The 27,100-nt window shown below is 42.0% G+C and overlaps 1 protein-coding gene across 2 annotated transcripts; it reads left to right on the top strand.

Annotated features, from left to right (window-relative positions):
• The first annotated feature begins 226 nt into the window (after nt 1-226).
• On the top strand, nt 227-26,210 carry hectd3 (HECT domain E3 ubiquitin protein ligase 3). Of its 2 annotated transcripts, XR_010005435.1 has the most exons (22): nt 227-674; nt 3,634-3,794; nt 4,715-4,807; nt 5,797-5,932; nt 7,225-7,340; nt 8,649-8,762; nt 10,523-10,605; nt 12,118-12,283; nt 13,302-13,383; nt 14,526-14,708; nt 15,436-15,488; nt 15,711-15,775; nt 16,759-16,862; nt 17,345-17,464; nt 18,172-18,261; nt 18,635-18,841; nt 21,481-21,610; nt 22,678-22,752; nt 23,731-23,812; nt 23,926-23,997; nt 24,357-24,494; nt 25,601-26,210. XR_010005435.1 is itself a non-coding variant. In XM_003220263.4 (21 exons), exons 1-21 carry the CDS (start codon nt 318-320, stop codon nt 24,439-24,441), a joined length of 2,574 nt encoding a protein of 857 aa, XP_003220311.3. In that variant the 5' UTR covers nt 227-317; the 3' UTR covers nt 24,442-26,210. The 2 variants fall into 2 exon arrangements, 1 of the variants encoding a protein (XP_003220311.3); XM_003220263.4 differs by having other exon boundaries at nt 24,357-26,210.
• The last annotated feature ends 890 nt before the right edge of the window (nt 26,211-27,100 follow it).

Here is a 27,100-nt window from a genome sequence, read left to right as displayed (position 1 = left end):
TTGAAGTCCAAAACACTCGGAGGGCCCAAGTTTGCCCATGCCTGATCTAGATTTTAGAAGATCCCAGGTGGACCTGTGGTGAGAACCACGTTTATGTGCAGGCAGGGAGTGTGCAAGATAATAAGGGAGGAGCAGGCCAGTGTTGTTATCAGCTTTGGGCACTTCTGCGTGTCTGCCGCGCGGATAGAGGGTGCTTTACGGTAGCCTGCGAAGCTTGCGGGCGGGCGCTTCGATGAGGAAGCCCCGGCGCCTTTCGCCCTGGCGGAAGTGGCCCAGAGGGAGCCGCCTTGGAGCCTGCTGCTGCTGCTGCCGCGGCAATGCTGCCGCCCCCGGGGGGCGAGTCTCCGCACCAGCTGCTGGGCCGGCTGCGCTTCCTGAGCGAGGCGGTGGAGTGCCTTCGCCGGGCGGAGCCGCTCCCGGCCGCGCTGTGCTTCGTGCCCCGGGAGGTGCAGTACAAGCTCTGCAAGGACGCCAGCGGGCCGGGCCTGTCCGCGGCGCTGAGCCGGAGTCTGCTCTCCGTCTGGGAGAGCCCCGGCGGCGGCAAGAATGGCGGAAAGGCCGGCGGCAAGGCCGGGAAGGCGCGGGGCGCCGTGGAGCTGCGTAAGGGCTCCTGCCTCCGGGCCAGCGGCGAAGAGCACTGCAACGGGCAGGGCCTGTGGGTGAAGCTCACCAGGGTGAGTGAGTGACGGAGGGAGGGAGTGTGTGTCCGGGGGGGAAGGAAGTAGGAATGCGCTCTGCACAAGCTCAGAGGCGCCTGGGACTTGGGTGACTCTATGCTGGAGAACGGGTGCCCCTTCAAAACCTACCTTGATTGCTGATTCACTAGCATTTCCTGAAGGAAATTTGCACATGCTCAGAGGCATTTGTGTACCACCATAAGTGCGTCTGTGTTGTAGAATGAACGCAGCCTGACACCACTTCCATTGCTGATTCACTAGCATTTCCTGAAGGAGGTAGGAATGCACTTTGCACATGCTCAGAGGCATTTGTGTACCACCTTAAGTTCATCTGTGCTTCAAAATGAAGGCAGCCTGATATCACTTCGATTGCTGATTCATAAGCATTCCCTGAATGAAGTAGGAATGCACTTTGCACATGCTCAGAGGCATTTATTTACCACCTTGAGTGTGTCTGTGTTGTAAAATGAACCCAGCCTGACACCACTTCCATTGCTGATTCACAAGCATTTCCTGAACGAAGTAGGAACACATTTTGCATATGCTCAAAGTCATTTGTGTGCCACCTTAAGTGCGTCTGTGTTGTAGAATGAACGCAGCCTGACACCACTTCCATTGCTGATTCACTAGCATTTCCTGAAGGAGGTAGGAATGCACTTTGCACATGCTCAGAGGCATTTGTGTACCACCTTAAGTTCATCTGTGCTGCAGAATGAACGCAGCCTGACACCACTTCAATTGCTGATTCATAAGCATTCCCTGAACGAAGTAGGAATGCACTTTGCACATGCTCAGAGGCATTTGTGTACCACCTTGAGTGCATCTTGTTATGGGTTGATGATGTGTGCAGAACAGCAGAAGCTTCGTCCTTTTGTATTTTTATATGAGCAACACAAGTAGAAGAAGAAAAACATAATTTTAACTCTTATGCAACAGAGTTCAAAAAAACCAGTAACTTCAAACACAAACTTGCAGTATTGCATTCATGCAGTCACAGTCCCTCTGGAGTAGCACACTCACGTATAGTCCTTGCATTTAACTCATGCAATTCTTCCCACAGAAGATATATCTCTTCCAGTCTTCCTTTCTTGGACATGGAGATAAGCAGAGAAGATAAACTTGCCTACATCAAATAGGCAGCAAGCCAGGACCTAAACTCAGGAGCAAACATTCAGTAAGCTCAAAGTTGAATGACAGACACTTCCCAGTTATTCTCCTTTGGGAGTGGCCCAAACTTGCTGATCTTTATTATCCCATTCATCCTGTGTATTGTAATTAACCAGGGTGAGTCCTTTTCTCTTAACACACACACACACACACACACACACACACACCCAGTAGAGAGTACTGGTGCGTCACTAAACGACAACTCCCAGAAATCCATAGCTTTGAGCCACGACAGTTCAAATAGTGTCAAACTGCATTCGTTCTAAAGTGTTGATGCACCTATTGAGTGTTCGATGATATTGAGGAGCTGGAAGGTGACCAGAGAAGGGCCACCAAAATGGTCAAAGGTCTGGAAATTATGAATACCTATAAAGGGACTGGGTATGTTTAACTTAGAGTTGAGGGTGGATATGATAGGTGGAAAGGGTGCCATATTGAGAAGGTAGGCTTGTTTTCTACTGCTCTGTGGACTAGGACACACTGGAGCAATGGATTCAAATTTCAGGAAAAGAGATTCCACCTGAATATTAGGAAGAATTTCTTGATGGTGAGAGCTGTTTAGCAATGCAATATGCTATCTTGGAGCGTGGTGAAGTCTCCTCCGGAGGTTTTTAAGCAGAGGTCATCTGTTGGGAGTGATTTGACTGTGTGTTTCTACATTTCGGGGGGTTGGACTAGATGGCCCTTAGGGTCTCTTCCAACTCTAGGATTCTATACAGGTTGGACCCTAGCTCCAAGTATACTATAAATAAAAACAGAGGAAGTAAGGGAGACAAAGTGTATGCGATAGGACTAAACCCAGCTATCCATTTACCATATTTTGTTTGAAGCTATGGTCTGCATATCCATTTAATGTGTGGCAATCCGGTGTGGTGTAGTGGTTTGAGCATTGGACTATGACTCTGGAGAGCAGGGTTCAACCTAGTAGGTACTTTTGGAAAATCACATTCTCAGCCTCAGAGGAAGGCAAAGGCAGCCCCCTTCTGAAAAAGAAATATTGGCAAGTAAACCCCATAATAGGTTCACTTTAGGGTTGCCATAAGTCAGAAACGACTTGGAAGGCACATGACAGAGTGAAAATCTAGTACCCCTACGTTTAGGACATTGACTATGATACAGATATGCATACTGCTTTTGGTCTGGATTATCATTGTTTTGTTCCTATATATGTGCTGCTATGGGTCAGAAATGTTTACTTGTGTTTGGATCCAGATCTAGGGACCTGATAGAAGCAGAAGGATCACTAAGGAATACAAGATAATGTAGATAAATCAGTGCTACTCAAAGTAGCTGAGGGAGCCATAGTGGCACAGTCGGTTAAACCCTTGTGCCAGCTGAACTGCTGACCTGAAGGTTGGGTTGCTGACCTGAAGCTTGTCGGTTTGAATCCACAAGACGGGGTAAGCTCCTATTTGTCAGCACTAGCTTGCAGGAACATGAAAGAAGCCTCCTAGCTAACACATCCCAGCATCCCCTGGGCAACATCTCTGTAGACAGACAATTCTTTCATACCAGAAATGACTTGCAGTATGTTCTCAAGTCACTTCTGACACGATAAAAAATCCTCAAAGTAGCTGTTCATAAACCAGTGCTGGTCGCTGAGCTATTGTTTGATAGCCCACAGCAAGTTTCCATGAAAGAAAGAAATATTTGTTGTCACAAATAAGGTGCCAGTCCATATCTTACGCCGTAGTTATCCCCAGAAATATTTTGTTGTATTTCTGATGATGCTTGTTCTACAAAGCTCAGGCTTCATACCAACCACCTGACTTGTGTTCTCTCTTTGTAGGAGCAGCTTGAGGAATATAAAACTGGCTGTGACCTGGAGGAAGGCTGGATCCTCATGTGCAAACATGCCGATGGTGGAGATAGACTGGTGCCAGTAGAATCTACAGAGAGAATTCAGCGACAGCAGCAGCTTTTTGGAATAGACTATAAACCCGTGATCAGGTATAAGACATCAAGCCTTTGGGTGGGTTTTAGGAGGACCATTGGGTGTGAAGGTGTAAGCAATAAATCTGCGATATGTTCTTGTTACAAAATATTAGGCTTATTTTGCTAGTAGTACATCAACAAGAAGCATTCTGCCTTTGCTCATTTCTTTTTTCTTGATTTGATTCCTTTTGGAACCAGTGCACTATATGTTCTCAAAGAAAAATATTTGCCATTAATGGAGATCTTTGAGAGGTTTCAAATGGAGGTGTTTTCTAAAGAACACATACAATCACACCCCTTAGTCATGTGCCTTTTGCTTTCTATTTACTGCTTCTTGTTTCCTTGGTGTATGTTATTGTTTCCTTCTGTATTAGTTAGTTCAGGATTATGCAAACACCATGGTGGCTTTATAGTGGAATGTAGGAAATTAGGCAATACCTGTATGGTGAAAACATGAAACCGATTCAGAGTGAAATTAGGACGTATCACTATTACTCTGGTGTAATGCTATCACATTGTGAACACTTGCTTTTATTCAGACTTCACTTCCAAAACTGATGGATCTATTTTTCACAGATGTATATGGAGTGTTGTGTGGTTTCCGGGCTGTATGGCCATGTTCTAGCAGCATTTTCTCCTGATGTTTCGCCTGCATCTGTGACTGGCATCTTCAGTGCAATTAATTTCTTGTTCTGCGTAGTATATTTTAAACTTGTTTGTTTGTTTGCTGGAAGAACAGCAAAAATAATTATGACAAGGATTATAAATATTATGATTCTCAATGGTCTGAAATTGTTACATATTATCCCTGAGATATCATCTCACATACTATGTTCTTGTCTCAGGTGCAGCTATTGCCATTACAGCTTTTTTTCTATTTCTGTTTATCTTAATAGGTGTTAAAGCTTGTTAAAGTTGCCTTTTTTTAATTCCAGATGGGAGCAAGTGGTGGATGTAACGTATTCCCTTCGTCTTGGGGCAAAGCCAAAAATCATGGACCCAGATGCAGCTGCTGTAGAGAGACTCCGGTAATTTGAGGCTCTAGAATAAGGAAGGACTTGTTGTTTGGGATAGCTCTTCAACTGACAGAGTTTACCTGCAGCACTGACCATACTTGTCCATATTCTCCAAAAGTGCGGCCAGATTTTGGTTGATTGGAGGCTGAATTCCATTGGCAGTGGTGCTAAAAGAAGGGGTGGAAAATATTATTTGGAGGGTATATCTCAGTGGTTCCCAAACTTATTTGGCCTACCGCCCCCTTCCCAGGAAAAATATTACTCAGTGCCCCCTGGAAAGGGGGGCGTGGCTTAGAGGGGTGGGCATAGCTCCTGTTCAAGAGGGCGGGGCTGAGCCTCTCCCCTAGTCCAAGATGCAGGGTTGGGAGGGGGAAGTGGGCGGGGCCACAAATGGGCGGCAGGGGCTGGGATGAGTGGAGTTATGAGCTCTGAAGCAGGGCGGTGCCTGCCAGGACACAGGGGGCAGGGCTAGAGGAGGGGCGGGATCTCTTCCCAAGTGCCCAATGGGGCTGGACCTCTATACTGCGCCCCCGGGGAGCTATGCAGAGGTTCTTGGGAAGAGGCTCTGCCCCCACTCCCAGCCCCCCTTTAGTCCTCTCTCTCAGGAGAGAGGTATAGAGGCGCCGCCCTGTCTCGGGCTCTTGGAAGGAGGCCCCGCCCCCTTCCCTAGTTCCGCCCTCTGTGTCCCAACAAGCGCCTCAGGAGAGGTATAGAGGCTCAGCTCTGTCTTGGGCTCTTGGGAAGAAGCCACGGCCACTCCTCTAGCTCCGCCCCTCCCCTGGCCCCGCCCCCGTGTCCTAATAGGTGCCATCACCACCCCCCTGGATCGCTGCAGCACCCACCAGGGGGTGGTAACGCCCGCTTTGGGAATCACTGATATATCTGCTCTTGTTAAGTAAAAAACATTGCTGCAGATTAAAGGGTAAATAAATGACAGTTTATGTCAACTAACTCCTTGCTTCTCATTCTGTACCGTTAATCCTAATCATTTTGCTTGTTAGGTTTGTTCCCCCCACATGGAGCTATGAGTGTGATGAAGACCTGGTGCATTTCCTTCATGACCACATTGGAAAGGAGGATGAGAATCTGGGCAGCGTCAAGCAATATGTGGACAGTATTGATGTCTCCTCCTACACGGTATGGTGTTAATGTGGGCTGTGTTCTTTTGTGTCGGGACCTGTTGTAGACAAGCACACCTAGCTGTGGTTAGATTGATTACAATAGAATCCCATTATTTCCCAGCTTAAGCTTTTTTATATTGTTTACTGAAGATGTACTGTTGCAATCCAGCAACCTTATTGCAATCCAGCAACTGTTGCAATCCATAGACTTTATTAACAGAGGCATGCCTATATTGTAACAAAATGAATAGAACACTGACAGGGAAGTTTTTCCTATTTCAAGGTTTATGTTCTCTTGGTGGTAGTTTTTTGGGGATAGTGGCATGCTGGTACCAGGAGAGACAGAAGCTGGTGGTGAAAATCCAGTATCAAAAATAAGTTCAGCCCTTTTTTTCTCCCCACTTTTTCCTCTTCAAATGGTGGGCTCCTAGTGAAAGAATGAACACCTTGCCAAAGTTCTGGACTATTCACTTGCAGAGAGTGCTTTTGAATTGAGGCCAAGGGCTGCAAATTGTCTATCCTTATATAAGTGAGCTTACATTTCGTGTGGAGATTTTGTTTTGTTTCTTATGCTATTAATCTCTGACAAGGAATGGAAAGGGTACAATGTGCCCCTAAAGCCAGAAATCTTATTACAATGTTGGGTGCCACGTGGGATGTGTGCTTAGAGCAGGGCTTCTTACACTTTTCCATTTGCAACCTCTTTCGGCCCGAAAACTGTTTACGTTACCCCAGATATATAAAATCAAACATTTAATGATAACAAACCAACATTTGTAAGGCTTGCTAAACACTATTTTCCATGTTATGATGTACAGCTGATTCTCTTCTGCAGAGTCCATTGTAAACTCTGCACAATAAATCCCTGTCAATGTCTAAAGCAGTCACTAGGTGACCTTTACTTTTGGGTTGCAGGTGAGTTTTTGGGCTGTATGGCCATGTTCCAGAAGCATTCTCTCCTGATGTTTCACCCACATCTATGGCAGGCATCCTCAGAGGTTGTGACTTTTACTTTTACAGTTGCCAATTTTTTTGAAACCCCAACATTGAACTAAGGGGATCTCATTGGGGGTCAGGACCCACAGTTTAAGAAGCAATGGTCTACAGCAGTGTTTCTCAGACTCTGCTCCTCCAGGTGTTTTGGACTTCAGCTCCCAAAAATCCCAGCAAGTTTATCAGCTGTTAGGAATTGTGGGAGATGAAGTCCAAAACATCAGAGGGAACACAGTTTGAGAAACTCTGGTCTAGAGAATTATAATGATCCAGTCCTTCTCCTTCCATCTTAACGCACTGTTCTTCCTCCTCCAGGAAGAATTCAATGTTTCTTGCCTGACGGACAATCATGCTGACACGTACTGGGAGAGTGATGGGTCTCAAGGACAGCACTGGGTTCGTCTCAACATGAAAAAAGGGACCATTATTAAGTGAGTTGTGAGAGTTTTCCTTTCCCTTTCCTTTCATTAGATACAGGGGGTGCTAATAACAGTGGAAGGCACTTGGGTGCCCTGATCCAATCAGACACTTCTTATAAATGTAGTGAATCCTTGCTTCTTCTTGTTTTAGCACTAATTCACAATGCTGACCCAAATTTCTTGCTCTTTTCTTGCATAATCCCACTGAGCGTGAAAAAAGATCACTTAGCTAAAGTCACTCAGTAGGTTTCCAATGCAGATTGGAGATTGGAACCCTGGTCTCCCAGTTGAACATTCAGCCCATTACGTCATCCTGGCTCATGTGTCTTTCTTGTAATTGTTACTGAACAATCTCAATTTTGATCCTTTAAATTATGGAGTAAAAGTTTGTCCAGCAGATCACTCCTTATTTATTTATTTATTCAATGAAGACCGGTGAAATCACATTCAGTGGAAACTTCTCATCCAGGATTTCTGATGCATCCCAAAATCTGTGGATTCTCAAGTTCTGTTATATACAATGTCATAGTAGAATAGTGTTCCTTATAAAAATGGGGAAAAAATCAACGTTTGCTTTTTGGGAAAAAATGAAATATTCCCAAGTCATGGAGGCAGAATCCATGGATACAGAAGGTCAACTGTATGTGTTCATGGAGCCTGAAGGAAGTGATTGGTGATATATTACTTAGTTCAGAATGGGCTGGGACCCCCCCCCCCCTCCCCTCTCAAACAAGCCTTTTGAAAACATTTAGATTTTTCCTCTGGAGGTGTTTCTATGAGACTTTTTTTTACAGTGTTATCACTCTTTCCCATCTCTGGAATTGTCTTCTTCAGTATGATCTTTTCTCAATTTTTGCACCACATTTTTCTTTCATCTTTGGGAGGAAAATACCAAATGGTTGCCCAGTGCTTTTCAGTCAAGAGTGTTAGGATTAACCAATCTGGAAGCACTCTGTGAAAGCTTATTTCGGAAAAATCTTTCACTTTTGCTAGCTTTCACATTTACCACTATTGCGCTCTCCCTCTTTCTCAAATATACTGTACATATTTCCTAAAAGTAGAAAATGGGAGGTGGTAGAAGAATGGATACTGATAGACTTGCAGAAACCAAATGTTTTTTCTGGCGCTTAGCACTAGAGGCTTTCAGGAATGTTTGATCCTTCCTTTACTGACAGTAACTCGGTGAAGCAGCAGAATTTTTAAAAGACAAATTAAAATTATAAAATTTGGAAGCATATCTTCTTTGCCTAGAACTAGTCCTAGATTATTTTGTTCCTCCTGCTGTTGTTTGGGCTTTGACAGAATTTTTGCTTTTCCTAGGAAACTCTTCCTCTCAGTGGACACAACGGATGAGAATTTCATGCCCAAGAGAGTGGCTGTGTATGGGGGCGAGGGTGACAATCTGAAGAAACTGAGTGACGTGGGCATTGATGAGTGAGTCAGTGGATGGAATGGTGCAGAAATGATGCATTTCTGAAACTAAACTTAAATCCTGTTTAGAGTCTTTTCCTATGTAATGTAGACATGAGACATGAATTTCCAGTGAGATGGGATAAAGGAAATATTGTAGTGGTTGATTATTGGGATGAGTGATAGAGATAAAATCTTAGTTTTGCCTGTGTTGATGAAGTGCCGGAGTGACTGGAAACTCTTTCCTTTAAGCGGATTACTTTAATGTGTATTACTGCAGTGGGCAAAGTACATCTTGTGGATCCAATGTTGTCCCCCGGGTAGTCATGGTCTTTGCTCCAGAGTCCCCCAATGCCCTTTAGGGACTGTGGAAGATATTTCTGCCATGTTTGGGTCTGTCGGTGGTCATAATTTTTGTGAAACCTTAAAAAACATGCCCTACAAATGTCCTCTAGGAAGGCATTTCCACTATTAGGTTTCTGTGAGTTTTTTGGGCTGTATGGCCATGTTCCAGAAGCATTTTCTCCTGACATTTCACCCACATTATGGCAGGCATCCATACAGCCCAGATACAGCAACCCAGTGATACTGGCCATGAAAGCCCTTGACAACATATTTTCACCATGTTTTTGGTTAGGACATGACTTTTGCTGCTCTGCTAAGCTAAAAATTGGCCACTGAATTACCCTTCTCATTCCCCAAAACCTTTTTTTTTTTGCAGGAGAAAAGTATGGCCTTCTTTGGTTCCTACTCTAGGTCTATTGTATCTTATTGCCATTAAACTAATCTTGTAAATAAGTGTACAAAAATCTCTAGCCAGCATTTTACTATTTTGCTGGATTCTGGCACAAAAGGAGCAAGAGCCCAAATTAACTGAAGCAGCTCAATGAATATCTAGTTTGGGAATGAAAAAGAGGATTTTGTTCCTCTGTCAGTGCTTTTTGTTTCTATTCTGGGCAGAAATAGAAATATAAGGTGATAATGCTCCCACTGCAGAATGTCTCTCTTTCTTGCAGTACTTTCATGGTTTTGTTTATTGTTTATGATGCCAAACAGGTGCTTCAATAAAATGTTAGAATATTATTTACATCAAAACAACCTCCGTATTTGGTTAACTATGGTTTTGGATGGCAAAATGCCTGCTCAGTTTGAAATCATCTTCACAACCTCTTATATATGGTCAATCTACCATTCCTTAAAAGGAATTCTATACATCTGGAACATATGAGAATCTAAAACCATGTGTTCTCCAAGGGAACCATTGGGAAATACTTATGTTGTATATAAATAATGTGGTAAATATTTCTGTAGGCCTTTAGGATACATTTCCTGATGGCTTCCATGTGGCTTTGGTAATGTGAAAACCTTTCCTTTCAGTACTAAATATTTTGTGAAGCAACACAGTGAAATACCTGTAGGGAGTCTTTTGAATGAATCACCTTTACCCTGATGTCTTCCTGATCATGGGAGTTTCATTTTGAACTCACTCATATGGGGATTGGTGGATCATTTTAATTTATTAAGATTTATGACATTGCATAAGGACATACTGGATGTTTCCTTTTGTAAGAGCCTTGAAAGTACATATACTTAATGTAACTGGAGGCTACACCATGGTATGTCATCAACAGAATTACAACTTTGATTTCCAACTTGCACTCTTCATTCCTCCTTATCCACCAGCTTTCATTAGCTTCAGCATATGTGCAATTAAAAGATAGGGGCAGTTTGATGAGGACAGATCTTCCCTATACAAAAGTTAACATATATTTTTGTGTCTCCAGGAGCTACATCGGGGATGTGTGTGTGCTTGAAGACATGACTTCTCACTTGCCTGTCATTGAAATCCGCATTGTGGAATGCAGAGGTGTGTGGATCAGCATGGGGTTGAGTTTATCAATGGAGGTGGGCAGGTACAGTGATAGTAAAGTTCCAATTTGTTGTTTGTTTGGGAATTTTTCTTCCATCCTTTCATTATGAACTCTCAGGATGGCAAATAAATAAAACACCATAATCCGGGGAGTGGGGTGAGCTCCCACTGTTAGCCCAAGCTTCTGCCACATAGCATTTCAAAAACATGCAAATGTGAGTAGATCAATAGCTATGGCTCCAGCAGGAAGTTAACAGTGCTCCATGCAGTCATGCCAGCCACATGACCTTGGAGGTGTCTATGGACAGTGCCAGCTCTTCGGCTTAGAAATGGAGATGAGCATCAACCCCCAGAGTCGGAAACAACTAAATGTCAGGTTAAAACCTTTAACCTTTAATAAGCAGTTCCAAATTTTAAAATCAGTATGGTCCTCATATCCATGGTTCTACGGTTCCAGACTTTGCATGGATATAAATGGATATACAAAACCATTGAAATGAAGGACGTAGAATGCTTAGAGGGGACACATTTTGTTGGACGCGAGTAAATGAAACAAGAGACATTTATCCTGTGGATATGGGGGTCATAGACTATATTAAGCAATTTAAATAACTTTAAAGTGTTTTAAAAGGCTAAAAAAGTCTAAGTCCCATACATGCCTGAAAATAAATGAGGCTTCAGAGGCTTTCATAAAAAACCACATCTTGACTTGGCACTGAAAAAAAATGTTGATGCCAGTCAGACCTCTAAGGGGAGCGCATTCCAGAAATGAAGCACCATAACAGAGAAGGCATCCTCTTTTGTATTTCTTCATTATATTTTCTCCACTGGTAAAACATAAAGGAGGGTATCCAACAGACCTCAGTCAGATATAAAAAGGGAGAAGGAACTCACAAGACACTTAGGGCTTTGAATATCTTCACTAGCACCTTGAATTCAGACCAGAAGAGAATTGGCAGCCAATGCAGTTCCTTTAAGACCAGTGTTATGTGTTGCCTGTTTGGTAATAGCAATCTGGCTATTACATTTTGCACTTATTGCAGCCTCTGAGACATCTGTTCTTACAGCAGTACTGAGTAGAGGGATAAACAGTACCTTAACTGAGAAGTTCCCACTGCATGGACTTTGTATGTTACTCCAAATATGGACATGCACACACAGATCACTCTGGCAAGTAGTCTCCTAGTATCAGAGCACAACTAGGTCTTCTAAGCGGGCAACTGCTTGACATCTGCTCTGGTTCTTCCTGTACTTTTGTGAATACCTTCTCTTGGGAAGACAGCAAAGATTAAACAACAAGTGCATAAAAGATTACAGTGTAATGTGCCATAGCACACCATTCTTGTGGCAACAGATGAATAGGTCCTGTTAGTATCCAGGAGTGAAAAGAAAAACATGCTAGTTGCAGAGAGAACCTGGTTTATCTCATGATTCTTTTCCTTCAAGAGCAGACTTAAGTTCTTACTCAGCTGACTTTCCTGAGCTGAGTTCTACTTCCCTTTTTTGCAGATGATGGAATTGATGTCCGGCTCCGGGGTATCAAGATCAAGTCATCCCGGCAACGTGAATTGGGGCTGAATGCAGATATGTTTCAGCCAGCCAACCTAGTGAGGTACCCTCGCCTGGAGGGGAGAGACCCTGATGTGCTCTACCGGCGTGCTGTGGTGATCCAGAGGTATGGAGTAGGGAGTGTTAGTAAGGAATGCCAAATAGGTGTCTGAAAACAGTGAGGTGTAATAAGCAACCTTTCTGTGACTCTGGAGACAACCGATTTATGCATATGCAAAATTGGTAAATAGACATTTTTTAAAAGTCTACAGCCCCAAAGGTTCTGGAGTCTCATTCTGTAACTGGGTCAACCGTATGAGGAGTATCTTAGGAAACTGGATGTGTTTAGCCTATAGAAGAGAAGACTGAGAGGTGACATGATAGCTGCCTTTGAATATCTGAAGGGATGTCATGTTGAAGATGGAGCCAGCTTGTTTTCTGTTGCTCTAGAAGCAAGAATGTGAAATAATGGATTCAAATCACAAGAAATGAGATTCCACTTAAACATTAGGGAGACTTCTTTTCTGTAAAAGGTGTCTGACAGTGAAATAGATTTTCTCGGGAGGTAGTATACTTTCCATCTTTGAGGGTCTTTAAACAGATGTTGGATTAGCATCTTTGAGAAACACTTTCGTTGTATATTTCTGCAAGGAAGAGGGTTGGACTAGATGACTCTTGTGGTCCCTTCCAACTTTTAAGATTCTATGTTTGTTCATCTCTTTGCAACCTTTGCTGAAGCACTGCTTATTTGTATTTTTCTATCAATAAGCTAATTAGCATTTTCAGTCACATATGAATGGTATGATTCAGTGTGAGCTGAAACTTTTGGTGCTGCTGTTTGCTACATTTGTTCTATTTTTATTGCTTTTTCTATTGTATTTAAATTTTATATTTCTCATTATGGTTTTTTTAATTAAACTTTAATTAATTGCTTTTTGCTAGCTGTGAAGAGCCCAGAGAAAATCTTGTTATAATTGTGAGAGACAAACATTTCACAAATAAATAAGGCTTGATAGTGTTTGAAGAAGCAGGTGCATGTATGTTCATTCAAATGAACATATGGCATGATAGCAAATATTCTGGCTGCCAAAACCTAGTGAATTTCCTCCCTAATCTTTTTACGCTGTGCATTTTGATTCTGACAGGTTTATCAAGATTTTAGATAGTGTTCTGCACCACCTTGTCCCTGCCTGGGACTACACACTTGGCACCTTCAATCAGCTCAAGGTGAGGCTGGAGTCTCTAATATGCCAGTTTTTGTGTCGTCTTACTTGGGCAAATACGACATAAACTTGTTTTCTATTCAGTTCTGCCTAGAAGGAGTGTTTGACTCAGAAAAAACAAAGAGATTAAATAAACAAAAGGCTTGACTAGGCAATAAACTAAGTAAACGTTGCTGTTCCCTCTTCCTGCAGATATAGAAGGTTTATGGGATGTAAAGGCTATAGAGCAGAAGCAGTCTATGAGCTTTTACTGGGGAGCTTTCCTTTGAGCATTCTGTGAACCAGCACGTTGAAATTAATCTGGCTGTGCTATCATATATTAATACAGGATGGCTATGCTAGACATGATTTTTCTTTCTCAAGGTGACAGAATACCCTAGACTCTTCTTATTGAGATCTATTACTTTTTGAGATCTATGTGAAAGAAGAGGGGAAGTACAGTAACACTTCAGTTGAATAATCTGAGAATTTCTTCTAGAGATTCAGAAGTAATAATGAGCTCACAAATATCTGCTCTTTACCTCATCATTACAGAGGAAGTTATTGCTAGCCATTCCCCCATTTATATAAGAGATTACATATTATGGAGATTATATGCAAGTGCACCAGGAAGAATTAGCACCCAGAAATCTAGTTTGGTAACTCCAGCTATTCAATTTCAGATTTGTGCATGATCACATCATCAACCGATTGTATGCCCTAACATATAACTGTAAAGAATGAAAGTGTTTCTCTAGGGATCTTTGAAGGGATCTTCCTCAGACATCCAAAACTCCTTTGCTCAAATGATGGAAATTTGACAGAAAGACATAGTTTTAAGAGTAGTTTTTGTTAAGTTGATTTTGTAACATCCAAAATTGGTTGTTTGCTTTCATGGTCTAGTTTAAATCTGTGTTGAAATTAATCTGAAAGTTTGGATTCTTTTTTAATGGAAGGGTGCCTGAATATTAACAGTTTGGGTTGGAAATAGGAGGTGCCCTGTAGTGCATGCATTTCCCTACTTTAAAGAGATCCATGGAAGGGAGGCATGTTAAGCTATGGTGTTGTTACAATTTGGGGTGATAGCTGTAGTGGAACATGCTAGTTGGGGAAAATAATCATGTTATTGGAATGTATTGCTGTCCAACCCTAATGTGTTCCTTACAGCACATCAAGCAGTTCCTGTTGTTGTCCAAGCAGCGCACAATGCTAATCACTCAGTGCCTCAAGGACTCTGAGACTAGCAAGCCCAACTTCATGCCACGGCTGTACATCAACCGACGGTTGGCCATGGAGCATCGTGACAATCCGGCACTGGACCCCAGTTGCAAAAACACTGTGTTTGCCCAGGTAAGGATGGCTCACCCACTGCTGCTCCCTCCCCCATAGTCATTCCACACCTGCTGGAGTGGAAGCAGGATCAGAGAAGCATCTGGCTGTGTTCTCATAGTCCGACCTGAAATGGTTGAACCATCTGCTAGACTCCTGGAGGACTCCAATGGACTTCATCAGATGGTGAATACCATCATCACCAGATATTTCTCTAGTCTCCTTCCACTCTCCACCAGTCTCAGAATGGCTGTGGGGCTGAAGCAGCTCTATGGTAAATCATGGGTATGTGAATAGCCAGCTGAAGTATATTTTATGACTCCCGTATCCACAGGGGGTTGGTTCTTGAACCATGGTAACAGAAAACCATGGATAATAAATAGCAAACCATTTTGGAATAAATTACTTCCAGCAAAAGTGTGATGTAGAATTGCCCAGAGAATATAGAAAATTCCTAGAGATTACATATTTTGTTGGATGCAGGTACCAGTCGTGTAATTACAGGTATTTTGCTGTAGTTCTGTAAGTGGAAGTTGTATTTTCAGCCATACAGGATGCTGGTTAATATTTGCAGAAAAATTTCCCCTACTCCTTCAGTATCTATTGCATACCTTCCTGTCTAAAAAACATACTAGAAGCATCAGGGTCATGTAGGAGGACATTTTCATGCTGTGTTGTCTGTAAGAACCATTGACGAGGATTCTTGTCTTTTTCTTTTAATGCCTGTCTTGCATGTCTACTCTTTTAGGTGTATGAGGGCCTGAAACCTTCAGACAAGTATGAGAAACCACTGGATTATCGGTGAGTGCATTCATAATTGTCTCAATAGTCATCTGTATAGCTTCTCTGCTTCTTTCACCACACAGAATCCATCACATGTCAAACATTCAAGGATTTTAATAGCTTTTGAACCAAGCAGAATTATGCCAGTGTTGCTCTTGGCCCTTGAAACTTCATCAAAGTGTAATGTTTGCTGCTGTCTTCCCTAGATAGCTTCAAGAGCTATTTTTTCTTTTATCTCAGGTGGCCACTGCGTTATGACCAGTGGTGGGAGTGCAAATTCATTGCTGAGGGTATCATCGATCAGGGTAAGTTCTACACTTTCAGATTTGTGTCTTTCAGAAAAAGAAGAAGGCAGTCAGAAATCCAGTAATTCTCTCAATCATTGTTACTGGGGGGCAGGGGGCGGGGGCGGGGAGGTAAATCTGGATGTTTATCCAATAGCACTCCAAGGATTCCTGTTCTCTGTCCTCTATCACAATATTTATATCCTGTTCATCACTACCACCATGATATCTGGGGCCAAAAATCTGGGTCAAATGTGAGCTAAATGTGAGCTTATTATCTTCTCTCTTCCAACGTAATAACTGTGGAGGCTTGAGCCAGAGCCATATTGAACAGGCAGTTTGCAAAATGTAAACATATGTGGTAAATCTTGGTTCAAGAATGTATCTACCCGTATTTCTTCAACTGTAAGATGCCATCGATTGTAAGATGCACCCACATTTCAGTACCACCACCAGCACCAACAAAAATACATGATACACTTGTGATTCTAAGATGCACCCCATTTTTAGAGATGTTTATATGGAGAAAAAGGGCATCTTAGAATTGAAGAAATACAGCGTATGTTCCTTTGGACATCCAGGTAAGCTGAGATTCTGCCAGGAACCCTGTCTTGCTGTGGATGATCCAGAATGTTTGCTTCTTTTTCTGATCTAAGCCACTTGCTGCAGAAGCTGCTCAACAAACCATGAAAGTTCAGGGTTTATTTTGTTTGTTATCAGACATCAGAACTAGGCATGGCCTAGTGCTTTAGGTTATTAGAGAAGACACTGCCCTTTACCACATGTCATGATAAACCAGGGTCTGTAGTTTCCTTAGCTGCACCTGCAGTGAATGACAGGCAAACCAAGCCCGTTGGTGCTCTTGGGTGTTATGTATCCAGTGAACATTGGCTGATTTTGAAAGCAGGAAGACTTGAAATCGAAGTAAAAATGCACTTGAGAGTCTTAAGTAGCTGGTGGTGATAAAATGAAGTTCTTGTTTCCACTTTTCTTTTCTCTCCCAGGTGGTGGTTTCCGGGATAGCATTGCAGACATGTCTGAGGAGTTGTGCCCTAGTTCAGCTGAGACCCCTGTGCCACTGCCCTTCTTTGTTCGCACATCCAACCAGGTACTTCTCTCTTGCTTAGGCCAAACTTTTTTACAATGAAGATGAGGATTAAGGCAAGCTCTGGAGAAAGAAGAGCATTTAAGGGGCTCTGGTGCTACAGTAATAGATAGTGTAGCTGACAAAGCATCTCCTGGATCCTTCCATGCTGCCAGCAGACCAAGCCCTGTTCCCTTTTACATCAGTTGTCATCCTGCTTAGTTCTGCAGGGATTAATTTAGCTTGCTTCTGTAGCAGGAGAACAGTGTTTTATTGAAAGGAAATTGTTTTATTTACCTGTTTTTTTCCAATAATTCTTATGCCCATATCAGAATTGGGCTTGGAAGGCCTGCTGTGTATCTGTTGGTCTTTCTCACAAAGGTAGGTCATATTTTAAGGGTTAAATTGTGCTAGAGTTGAGGTGGGCTCTGGCATACAGTCTGTGATGATGGTCTTTGTCCTATAGCTTGCACAGGGCAATCTAACAACAGTGCCTTTTGTTTTAGGGCAGTGGTACTGGAGAGGCCCGCGATATGTATGTCCCCAACCCCTCCTGCAAGGAGTTCACCAAATATGAGTGGATTGGACAAATCATGGGTGCAGCTCTACGTGGCAAGGAGTTCTTGGTGAGTGTCACACAGGGACTGATCTTTCCTTGATCCTTGTTATTTTCTGCTCCACATAGATGCTGGATTCAGGTAGAGGCTTTTGAGCCAAGAACTTTCCTCTAAATAAAGAATTTATAAGAAATGAAACAGCAGAAGCATTCCTGCTCAAAGAAACTTTCTTCTCTCCTTTCATTAACAATTTCCTTTGAGCTCAAAGCATTACTTTGGACTTAAAAAGCCCTGTGCAGTTTGGCACCAATTTTTCTGAAGGTTACTTTCTCTTGTATGGATCATCTCTTTCTTTATATTTGGGGCTGTGGTCTTTGCCTATTGTATTGTGGGCTATTGGAGCCCCTTTGTTGTTGGGCAGAGAAGGGCCTTTTCTGTGGTGGCTCCAATTGTATATAATAATTTTCAAGCAGAGATTAGGCATGTTCACAATATTGGGCATTTCTACCATCAAGTGAAGACTCTTTTCACCCAGGCATTTTCCTGATTGTTCAGTCTGTCAGTTACCCTTATTTCTTTAATGAATAATTTTGATTGATTGATTGCTGTATTATTTTTAACTGCTGGCTTTATTGGATCTCTTGCTCTGCAAAACACTTTTAAAATGAAAAGTGCCACTAAAATATTTCTAAATAAATTCAGAAATGAAACACAAGAAAATTGCAGCTGATAGCAAGGTTTTGCAATACCAGCCCTCTCTTTTCTTTGTCTCCAAGGTCCTGGCCTTGCCTGGCTTTGTCTGGAAGCAACTGACAGGGGAGGAAGTGAGCTGGAGTAAAGATTTCCCTGCTATTGACTCTATGTTGGTGAGTTATTGATGGAACTACATCTCGTATCAGTGTGGAAATGTAGAGCAAAGGCCCCTCTCTAATACCTGTGTGCATTGTCTGTACAATTGAAATACCAATGTGACAGAGCAACACAGTTAATCTTGTTTTACAAATGCACCAGTGCAGAACATAATTAGTATAAACTAATACAGGTTGAGTTACCCTTATCCAAAATGCTAGGGGACAGAATTTTTGAATTTCAGAATTTGGAATGCCTGTATCTACATACATACATACATAATCTTGGAAATGCAACTCACATCTAAACATTAAATTCATTGACATTTCATAATCAACTTAGACACATAGCCTGGAGATAATGCAATCTTTCCTCTCTTCATATTGCCAGGTGAAGCTTTTGGAGATGATGGAAGTAATGGACAAGGAGACATTTGAGTTCAAGTTTGGGAATGAGTTGACCTATACCACAGTGCTGAGCGACCAGCGCATGGTTGAGCTGATTCCTAATGGCACTCGGACGGTGGTACACTATGAAGACCGCATGGATTTCATCCGCCTGGTCCAGAAGGCACGGTTGAATGAGAGCAAAGAGCAGGTAATGCAGCATGCATTTGTTACCGTATGATCTCACCTGATTTTCCTATGGTCCCATCCATTGTCAAGTCATTGTCTTTCTTTCTTTGCTGTGTGCTTTGTTTTTTTGGTGTTCTAGGAGAGAATTGCTCTGCTAACACAGGTTATTGAGCTATAAATATCACTACAGGACTGGAGAAAGTGTGGCTTGTGGACTACATGCCGTTTTGGGGCCCCATTTTGCAATCCTCACGGCCCACCCAGCCCAGTTTTGTATTTAAAAATGGCTATGGGGGATGAGTGGGAAAAATATGCCCTCCCAAACTGCCATAAATATATTACAGTCTGGGCCCATTTCTCCTAATTATACTTGGAAGTGATGCTTCAACCAGCAATGGATGATGGAGCAGTTCTGGGGAGCAGGATGGTTCTTGTCTTGTTCATGGTTGCAAGTTTCTGCACAGTGGTTTCGATATTCCTCAATATCTTAAAAGGGAATAGTGTATTATGTTTCTTCTTTTTCACACTTTTTAAACATTGGTCAAATTGTATGGCAAAAGAATCAGACATATAATGCATGCTTCTAGCTGATAGGAAGCCATCAACTAGAAGCATACATTATATATATAAGAGATTTGAATGAAAGCCACAAAGACAAAACCCTAAACTCTCACTATGTTTAGTTAAATAATGCCTAATAGCGTTCTAAACTGTACTAACAAAAGGTGGACCTTCTCAGCGCCACCTCCTCATGGGGGACTCCTGCTTGACACCTTGGCCACTGGCCTGTGGGATCCCTCAGGGCTCCGCATTGTCCCCCATGCTGTTCAACATATACATGAAACCCTGGGAGAGGTCATTCAGAGTTTTGGAGTGTGATGCCATCTATATGCAGATGACACCCAAATCTATTAATCCTTTCCACCTAACTCAAAGGAAGCGGTTCCTGTGCTAAACCAGTGCCTGGCAGCTGTAATGGACTGGATGAAAGCAAACAAATTGAAGCTTAATCCAAACAAGGCAGAGGTGCTCCTGGTCAGTCAAAAGACAGATCTGGGAATAGGGATTCAGCCTGTGTTAGATGAAGTCACACTCCCCTGAAAACACAGGTTCACTGTTTGGGAGGTTCTCCTGGATTCGACTCCGAACCTGGCGGCCCAGGTATCACCAGTGACTAGGAATGCTTTTGCACAGTTGAAGCTAGTGCACCAACTGCATCCGTTCCTGGAGAAGTCAGATCTGACCATGGTAGTACATGCCTTGATTATAGCCCAGTTGGACTACTGTAATGAGCTCTACATGGGGTTGCCTTTGAAAAGTGCTCAGAAACATCAGTTGATCCAAACAGCAGCAGCCAGATTGCTAACTGGGACTGGCTACAGAGAGCATACAACTCCTCTGTTGCGACAGCTCTACTGACTGCCAACATGTTTCTGAGCACAATTCAAAGTGCTGGTTTTGACCTACAAAGTCCATTCCAGGTTATCTGAATGACTGCATCTCTTTCTATGAACCTGGGAGATGTCTGTGATCTACTGGGGAGGGCCTTCTGTCTTTCCCACCACCCATTCAAGCACGCTTGGTGAGAACACAGGAGAGAGCCTTTTTGGTGGCTGTTCCCAGGCCGTGGAACTGCCTCCCAAGAGAGACCAGGGTGGCCTCATCCCTGTTGGCCTTCCACAAGCAGGTCAAGACCTTCTTCTGCCAGCAGGCATTTGGGGAAGGATAAAAGGCACATTGCTAGAGAGATTGTGGGTGGGATTTTTGGGGGGATTGGGTGTTTTAAAATCCATTTTAATTGTATTGATTGTATTTTAACTGTTTTTTAACCTAATAATATACACACAGTTCTGTTTAATTGGGAGGGTTTTTTGGTATTTGCTTTGTTTTAAATTGATGAAAGTGTGTGACTGTTAGCCACCTTGTGTCCCATCAGGGAAGGAAGATGGGGTCTAAATAAAGTAAACAAACATACAAACAAACAATTACAGTTCAAGTACTGCTGGCAGCTTTTCTTTTTTCAAGTTCTTGGCCTATGGATCCCATTCCACTGTAGAAATAAGATTTAGTATTTTCTATTTGTTACCATCTTCTACACCTTAAATGATTGAGGGTATATTAAGAAGTTGTTAAACATCTATCAGAGGAGTCAAAGGGGTAGTACTCTCAAAAAAAGAATACCATTATGGAGATTGAAGTCTACTAATTTTTCAATCACTTGTTTACCTGAAGATAGGAGCTTCAGATTGAGGAAATTTCAGACCATGAATGCAGGTTTCTAAAGGGAAACAGCTGAGATGGTTTCAAGTGGAGATGGAGAAACGGTTCAAGGAAGGTTTAAAGGACTTATGAAATTGTGTTTACGAAGACTACAACAGTATGGTATTAAGGATTTGCAAAATCACTCTCGTACTTCTCTGATGATATGTCTAAAATTACATTTAATTTATTATCAGTACCTAGGTGTTTTATTTAGGCATTTCTTATGAGCTATTGTTTTAGATTGACAGCCCATTATCAGAAAATGTGTATGCAAACTACATTTTGTTGTGTGTTTGACTAATAACAGATAGGTTGCTTATGGATTTGGTATGGAGATCATTTCTTCCCAACTGTCCATTTAGTACTGATAGCTATTATTTCTCCCTTCCTGTGTCTCAGATTGCAGCCATGCAAGCTGGACTTCTCAAAGTGGTACCTCAAGCTGTTTTGGATCTACTCACATGGCAGGAACTGGAGAAGAAGGTCTGTGGTGATCCAGAGGTTACAGTTGAGGCCTTGAAGAAGCTCAGTAAGTGTGGTAGACGTAGCACTCTCCTCATTAGAAGCTTACATTGTGACATCCTCATGAGTCACGTTCAGTTTTTTACTATCACTGAAAATGTAGATTCCTCACCATAATTACCATCATAACAGAATGTGATTTGACTATTTAATGTTTATTAGCAGCCTTTGTGTCTCACGTCTCTGTTAAAAAAATAGTGTTGAGAGTCATGAAGAGCACGTGAACAATAACTGAAAAAGATACCCAAATGTATGTTTAGTGCTCTTTAGTTACTCATAATGGTAGCACACAGTGTAAGAGTGCTTCACACAAGCAACCACTACAGCTCCTCATCATCAACCCTAGGACCCAGTATATCATTGCAATAGTCAGCCAGTCATCACCCGCTTGTGGCCATTCTGTTTCAGTGGAAAATGAGGCACTGGGATCAGAGAATATATTTGCCTGTATTCCCATGGACCAAGGACATCTTCCAACAAGCTCCACCCAAGTCTTTCAGAGATCTCAGTGGATATGTCATTGGTCTTCATCTGAAGATGGGAACATAGACGGATGCTTCTTTGATTCCCTCCATTCTCCTTCTCCAGCCTTGAATTGATCCTTGAGTGTTTCTATTGACGCAATACAGTGAGCTGGAGTTCATCATTGCAGAGGCGAATAGGCAATACTAACCTTCACAAAGACAAAAAAATAATCACAAACATGAGGTGAAATTAAATGTGTGTAGTTCACTATCAGGATGCCTATGGCACATTCCATACTCAATTGTTCAAATAGTACATACAGAAGTTCTCATGAGCATATTCAAAGCAAGCAAACAAATAGGTTTTAATAATAAAGATTTGGGAAAATAACAGAGGGCTAGTGGAGAAATGAAGTAAAAGAGATCCAAAGAATAAGGCAATATTTTTTATTTTGTACTGAGACTATTCTGCATAAATACAAATGAATCTTCTTTCCTTCTACCCTTCAGTTGGTCCTTCATATGTTATACCAAAGTGATTTCCCGCCCTCGACACTTCCCTTTCCCATTTGCACTGTATTTATGTTTCTGTTTTCCCCTCTTATTCCAGCTCGCTTTGAGGATTTTGAACCACCAGACACCAGAATCCAATATTTCTGGGAGGCCTTAAACAACTTTACTAATGGTGAGTGAACATCATGTGATGAAGAGGAAAATGCTATATATTCGACTGTGGTTTCAGTGTGTGTTAGGAGATTCTCAACAATTGGTTTGAATCATAGCCACCCCACTATGGGATCTCTCTCTTGAAGAAGAGAATCGGCCACATGAGTTTTCCAGTCCTTTTGATTATATTATTTGATCAACTAAGGATTAGAAAAAAAAAGTTAGAGCAGCTATTCATACTACCATATTACAGTTCATAATATTGTCACTCTCAAAACAAAATGCTTTCCTCCATTTGAGAGGCTTCATTTCCATTCACACCATAAACACTGATAAACTCCATTTCTAGCATGTGCTCTGGCTGTGAACTTCTCTTAGGTCCATCTTGGTTTCTGGGTTTCAAGTCTTGGATTTTGGGGATAAAGTCAGGCCGGGCTTTAGCACAGCAGGTTAAACCACCAGCTGCAGTAAATCTTGTCAGTCGAAAGGTTGGCAGTTTGAAGCCTAGGTCAGGGCGAGCTCCTGACCTTTAGCCCAGCTTCTGCCTACCTAGCAGTTCAAAAGCAAAATGCGAGTAGATAAATAGGTACAGCTTAAAAGCAGGTAGATATTTAAAGGCACCTATAAGGAAATGCCAGGAAATGCTGGCGATTCGATCAAGGAGCAAGTTTATGAACTAAGCTCTTTGGCAGGGAGATGGAGCAACAACAACCCCCCCCCTTGTGACCAGAACCAAACAAGCCTCCAAGATGCCGAAGATGGGGAGAAAACCTATATATACCTCTATGTACAATTGTATGTCTTGTCAATGTATAATTGGCATTGAATGTTTGCCGCATTGTATGTTCTGTGACCCGCCCAGTCCCCTTCGGGGTGAGAAGAGTGGAACATAAATACTGTAAATAAATAAATAAATACTGGGCAGGTATGCTGAGAAAAGGAATTTGTTGTGAGAACTGCTTGGAAGTTTCTAATGCTTATGCACTCTTTTTCTCAGAGGATCGCAGCCGCTTCCTGAGATTTGTTACTGGAAGAAGTCGGCTTCCTGCTCGAATTTATATCTATCCTGACAAATTAGGGTGAGTATTGTTTATCCCTGTGTGCAAGCCTGTTTTATCAGCTATTTCTTGGGTTTATGCCTGGGGCATACTTTCCCGCCGAGGTCACTTTCTTGTTCTTTCTGCTTCCAAAGCTCTGAGACCACCGATGCCCTTCCTGAATCATCTACCTGCTCCAGCACACTCTTTTTGCCCAACTATGCTTCGTAAGTATGGCTCAAAAAACCATTTGTAAGAAATCATCATGGCACAGATCTGAGAAGGACAGGTGAGAGGTTTGAGACAGACAAAGGAAAAACAGCTGTGGAGGGCAAAGTGGGCTGAATAATGACTAGGGAAGTGAAATCCACAACTCATAGCAAGGGAATGGTAGAGAATGATTTGGGTGAGATTGATGTGAAGAAAAAGGCTAAGAAAGAAATCAGTACACAGGAAGGCATTGCTAAAGTCAAGACGAACACATATGGAAATTGGGTTGTTGCTGTAGTGATGAGGTCAGGGGTGGTTTGGTCGTTACTAGAACGGATGTGGAAATATAAACATATCTTTCCTCTTTCGTTTACAGTGCCAAGGTCTGTGAAGAGAAGTTGCGCTACGCAGCATATAATTGTGTGGCCATTGACACAGATATGAGTCCATGGGAAGAGTAACAGCAAATGGGAGAATTTCCATCCCATTCTTCCGCCTTTTGTCGTTGCCACATGTAGGAATCTCTCACTGATGGTTTACCATGCCCCAAACTCCAGAAAACAGGCATGGGATTGACCTAGATGGCCCATGTAATCTCTTCCAGCTCTTTGATTCTATGTGTATATGTATAATAAATTACCAAAAGTGAAGCCTGCATGGTACTGATGAGCATATGGGCGTGTCTGGGATTTCCCAATGGCAGATCCAGCAAATAGAATGATAAAAATACTTTTTTTCTGACAGATTAGGTAATTAGATATATGACTTCAGATTTCAATAATTGTAGCTTAATTTTACTTTGAAAAAAATACTCTTAACAATAGATGGAGATTAGGTAGGTAAAGGTTTTCCCCTGACATTAAGTCTAATTGTGTTGGACTCTGGGGGTTGGTGCTCATCTCCATTTCTAAGCCAAAGAGCCGGCGTTATCTCTAGATGCCTCCAAGGTCATGTGGCCGGCATGGCTGCATGGAGCGCCGTTACCTTCCCACAGGAACTGTACCTATTGATCTACTTACATGTGCATGTTTTCAAACTGCTAGGTTTGTAGAAGCTGGGGCTAACAGCGGGAACTCACCCTGCTCCCCGGATTCAAACTGCCAACTTTTTGTCAGCAAGTTCAGCAGCTCAGCGGTTTAACCCACTGCACCACTAGGGACTCCACATGGAGGTTACTAGTACAGTAGAGTCTCACTTATCCAACATAAACGGGCTGGCAGAATGTTGGATAAGCGAATATGTTGGATAATAAGGAGGGATTAAGGAAAAGCCTATTAAACATCAAATTAGGTTATGATTTTACAAATTAAGCACCAAAACATCATGTTATACAACAAATTTGACAGAAAATGTAGTTCAATACGCAGTAATGTTATGTTGCAATTACGGTATTTACGACTTTAGCACCAAAATATCACAATATATTGAAAACATTGACTACAAAAATGCGTTGGATAATCCAGAATGTTGGATAAGTGAGTGTTGGATAAGTGAGACTACTGTAGTTATATTTTGACTTATGTATTTTTATTGATGTTCAATTTGAACCTGTTTTCCTTTTCACTTCTCTTCTGCTTTTCAAGGTACAATACAAATACTTGGCATTCTAATTGTACTTAGGTGGAAGCACATAAATTTAAGTAAAGATTTCTCCAGAGGAACCTCGGAGAGCTGCAAGCAGACAAATCACAACCCTTCCTCTCAGTGCCAGCATTCTTCATGCCTTCATTCTGGGGTTGCTGTCCCAAGATTCACTTAACCAAAAAAAGATAATACTTCTTCATCTCTGTATTTCCGTGCAGAATTGGAGAGCAAAGTATCCAATAATAATAATAATAATAATAATAATAATAATAATAATAATAATAATAATAATAATTTGACAAAATCACGATCTGTCAAGTGGAAAAGGCCACCTTACTTGGATCTGCGTGCATCATTCGAAAATACATCACACAGTCCTAAATGCTTGGGAAGTGTTCGACTTGTGATTTTGTGATACGAAATCCAGCATATGCATCTCATTTGGGGTGTCATACTGTGTATTTGTGTCATAATAATAATAATAATAATAATAATAATAATAATAATAATTCTTTATTTGTATCCCGCTTTTCTCCCTAAACGGGACCCAAAGTGGCTCACAACATTTAAAAAATAATAAAATCAACCATATATGTAAAAACCTATAAAGCCGACTTTACAATAAAACAAAAACATTTTTAAATCATTCATTCCAAGGTTGTTCTCTTTTCTTCTGAACCCTTTTTTCTTCTGCAGAGTATTCATGTCCCATCTGCATAGGCTTAGTAACTGCACTGAACAACTCTGTCCAGCAGTGGGCATTATAGAACCATGATTAAATGGAAGAATCAACCATCTTAATTCCAAGATCAAATTTGCCTTTACTGACACCATGGCGGAACTGAGGACGATATTAAATGAGAACATTTCCTTTTTGAAAAGTGGAGAAAGCATTCTTTAATATTATTTTTCTGTTGTGCTTACCATTTCCCACTTCTTGATGCTTCTATTTGATAGCCATTTCTCTGGGCACTATTTTCATTTTCCCACTTTGGTTGAGAGCAAAGACGCTCCCTTATGGAGGAGTTTGCTAGTGGACTAGGTAAATTTGAGAACTTCATCTATATGATAATTGGAAAAGCATAGTGAGACTGGAAATGATTTTTGTCAGCAGATTCAGTGTGTTGGGATTTTGAGGTTAAACTGCAAATTCTGTAACACGGCCTATACGAAATGGATTCCACATAGCCTATATGAAATGGATTCAGCTTGCCTTTCATTTGGGTTGAAACAGTAGCAGGAGTATTTATTTATTTCTCAGTCACAGCAAAAGGCTGCCTTGAGAGAAGAGAGTGGGGCAGAGCCCTCTGGCAAAATGGCTCCATTCATGTGTCCAGGATGTGCTGTCTGTATGTTGGCTGCTTGGGTGGGCTGCAGAGCTGAGGGCTATTGTGGCTGCACAATGGGCTTCATTGGTAATTGGGGAGGTGAATTTGGTGTGGGGGGAAGGGAGGGTGTCATCTCTGCAGCTGGGCTTTTGTCATGCAAAGAGGAGCAGGAAGGGCAGCTTAAACCCTCCGACTTCACAGCCACCAC

Source organism: Anolis carolinensis, chromosome 4 (genome assembly GCF_035594765.1).
Source record: "Anolis carolinensis isolate JA03-04 chromosome 4, rAnoCar3.1.pri, whole genome shotgun sequence".
Lineage (NCBI taxonomy): Eukaryota > Metazoa > Chordata > Lepidosauria > Squamata > Dactyloidae > Anolis > Anolis carolinensis.
Note: the sequence above shows the minus strand (reverse complement) of the source record. Positions and strands in the feature narration are given on the sequence as shown.

What these genes read in the sequence shown, in the direction of transcription:
- hectd3 (XM_003220263.4), top strand. Translation starts at nt 318, where the DNA reads ATGCTGCCGCCCCCGGGGGGCGAGTCTCCGCACCAGCTGCTGGGCCGG. An exon ending in TTGATGTCTCCTCCTACACG is followed by an intron (nt 5,933 to 7,224) that starts GTATGGTGTTAA and finishes TTCCTCCTCCAG; the next exon opens with GAAGAATTCAATGTTTCTTG. An exon ending in TGAGGGTATCATCGATCAGG is followed by an intron (nt 15,776 to 16,758) that starts GTAAGTTCTACA and finishes TTTCTCTCCCAG; the next exon opens with GTGGTGGTTTCCGGGATAGC.